The following is a 2,659-nucleotide window of genomic DNA, read 5'->3' as shown; positions in this document are numbered from 1 at the left end:
AAAAGGCTGTCAGCTTTTACATCTAATTGCATTTTTTAAAAAATCATTACATCTTTCAATATATAAAATATTCTCTCCATAAAATTTACCATATTTAATAGAATAAGTTATTTAAAAATAAGAATTTCGTTGGAACTCTATACCCATAACTTTAGTTTTTCATATAGAGAGGTTATATACTACCTCTATTTTAGCCTAATCATATCCATAAGATCTTTCCATGTGTAACACTAACCTTTTAAAAAAATTCTAAAAATTCTAATAAGATCACAATATATTTCATAAAAGAAAATGATGTAATTGATGATTTGCATTCTAATTGACTTCAAAACATAATTAATATAGATTCTAATCATGTACGGCATGATTGATTACCCCCATAATTAAGTGGCTTAAATTAAAGAATCATCCTAAACTATTATTATTTAAATTGAATTATGTATTTGAAATATATTTACTGCTACAATAGTACTATAGTAGTCAATACTAACTGATTTTTTACATTATTTTCTACTCCATAAATATTTCTTAAAATAGTATATGTTTCAAAATATTATTTTTATAATTTTATTTATATTATATAAATTAATTATTTGCATACTTCAAGGGATGACATTATTTTCATATTTTTATTTAAAAAATTTTGGAATGACTTTCTGGTCATAATAATCTTCTTTTATATAAGTTGCTTGATTACTAATTGATTATTCAATTGTGACTCTTAATATAATCTCATTATTTAAATTGGTTCCATACTTAGAGGGATGACATTTTTTTTCAATATTTTTTTATTTTAAAATGACTATAATATTTATTATATAAATTGTTTGATTATAATTAATTAACAAATGCAGGATTGTAGCGTTATAAGTTTTAACAATAATAATAATACATACAACTTTTGAAAGAATTGATTTTTACCACAATATGAAATATGAAATAATATTGAATATTTAAATAATTAAAAAAACAATTTTAATAAATAAATAATTAATAAAACATAAAATAATATGAAATAATATTAAATATTTAAATAATTAAAAAAATAATTTTAATAAATAAATAATTAATAAAACATAAAATAATATGAAATAACTAACTACTAATCTTAATAAAAATTAATTAAAAAATTATATGAGTTTTCATCCAATAAGAATGAATCTTAATTATTTTTTACCACAGTATGAAACCTAAAATAATATTAATTATTTAAATAATTAAAAAAATAACTTTTTGTTATGAAATGATAGTTTTTTGTTGTCAAGTAGCTAGTTCTTAAGATGCCACTTGGCATAATTCTAGGTTAGACTATTTTGTTTTATTATATATATAGATTTTTTCAAATTTGGCACCCAAGAATTCTAATTGGCATGCTATAGCCACAAATTCAAAAGTTGGCATTAAATGGCTATATTTAATATTTTTGGCTAAACAATAACCCACAAACATTTTCTCTCTCTTTCTTTTTTTTTTTGGTAGAAAAAGACTTTATTTATTACTTAATATTCTTCATACATATTGTAAAGCTGCGGAATAGACCCTATAGGGCCATCATCTAGAGTACTAATATTACATTCAGTAGTAGATACCGGCAAACTATACCGTGCAACAGCTTGATTACTAATAAAGTTGACACTAGCATGCATATCAAAATACTGCTTAACAACGGAAGTTCCCTCTTTATCTATTATAACAGCATTACGAATAAACACAGGTGGAACTGCCCATTCTTCAAAATAGCGATGTACATCTTTCTTCCTTCCTGCCTTAGCCAAAATGTCTGCAGCTCTGTTAAGCCTTCTACCTTCATGGCGTACCAGTGGGTTCCCCAACTCCCGAAGAAGATCCCTGCACAAGATAGTTAAATTATTATCAGGTTCTAATTGATCATTCATAACAGCAGACAATATTGCAGAGTCGGTGCTTATACTCAGGCTGTTGCATTTGAGCTTTGTGGCCATTTTTAGTCCCAGATACAAAGCATTTATTTTAGTTTCAAGTGCTGATTGGGCAGCAATTTTAGCGCTAAACCCGCATACCCAATCCCCCTGCTTGTCCCTAATTAACCCTCCAACTCCTCCAACGTTCTTAATATAATCAAAAGAGCCATCAATATTTAATTTAAAGCCTTCAGTCGGAGGAACCCAACTAATATCTCCACTACTAAAAAAATCGGTAAAACCGACCACAAAAACCAACCATGAGATATGGTCGGTTTTAAAAAAAAATTTAATTTTTTTTCAAAAGCGATCACAAGTGGTCGCTTTTATATTTTAAAAAATTAAAATAATTATTACAATAATTTTAATAATAAATATTATTTATTTAACAAATAAAAAATTTAAAAAAATAACAAAACCGACCATCAGTGGTCGATTTTTTTTAAAAAAAATATATAATTAAAAAATATTTATAAAAACCGACCACTTGTGGTCGATTTTTTTTTAAAAAAATTAATTTATTTTTAAAAAGACTCGACCACAAGTTGTCGGTTTTTTAATTAAAATAAAAAAATAATTTTAAAAAATCGACCACTTGTGGTTAGTTTTTGAAGTAAAAAAATTAAAAATTAAATAATTTTAAGTAACACCTAATTATATATATAATCAAAACCTAATATATTAAGCTAATCAAATATAATTAATCGATCACTAATCTA

General features: G+C 24.6%; 1 protein-coding gene across 1 annotated transcript; it reads right to left on the bottom strand.

The window, feature by feature from the left end:
- Nucleotides 1–1,386: 1,386 nt before the first annotated feature.
- On the bottom strand, nucleotides 1,387–2,070 carry LOC124897564. Its single transcript, XM_047410415.1, has 2 exons — nucleotides 1,931–2,070; nucleotides 1,387–1,848 (listed from the first exon to the last, which is right to left on the bottom strand). The coding sequence occupies exons 1-2, from the start codon at nucleotides 1,942–1,944 to the stop codon at nucleotides 1,500–1,502; spliced, it is 363 nt and encodes a 120-aa protein (XP_047266371.1). The 5' UTR covers nucleotides 1,945–2,070; the 3' UTR covers nucleotides 1,387–1,499.
- Between the last annotated feature and the right edge of the window lie 589 nt (nucleotides 2,071–2,659).

This window comes from Capsicum annuum, chromosome 4 (assembly GCF_002878395.1).
Source record: "Capsicum annuum cultivar UCD-10X-F1 chromosome 4, UCD10Xv1.1, whole genome shotgun sequence".
In the NCBI taxonomy this organism is placed as follows: domain Eukaryota; kingdom Viridiplantae; phylum Streptophyta; class Magnoliopsida; order Solanales; family Solanaceae; genus Capsicum; species Capsicum annuum.
Note: the sequence above shows the minus strand (reverse complement) of the source record. Positions and strands in the feature narration are given on the sequence as shown.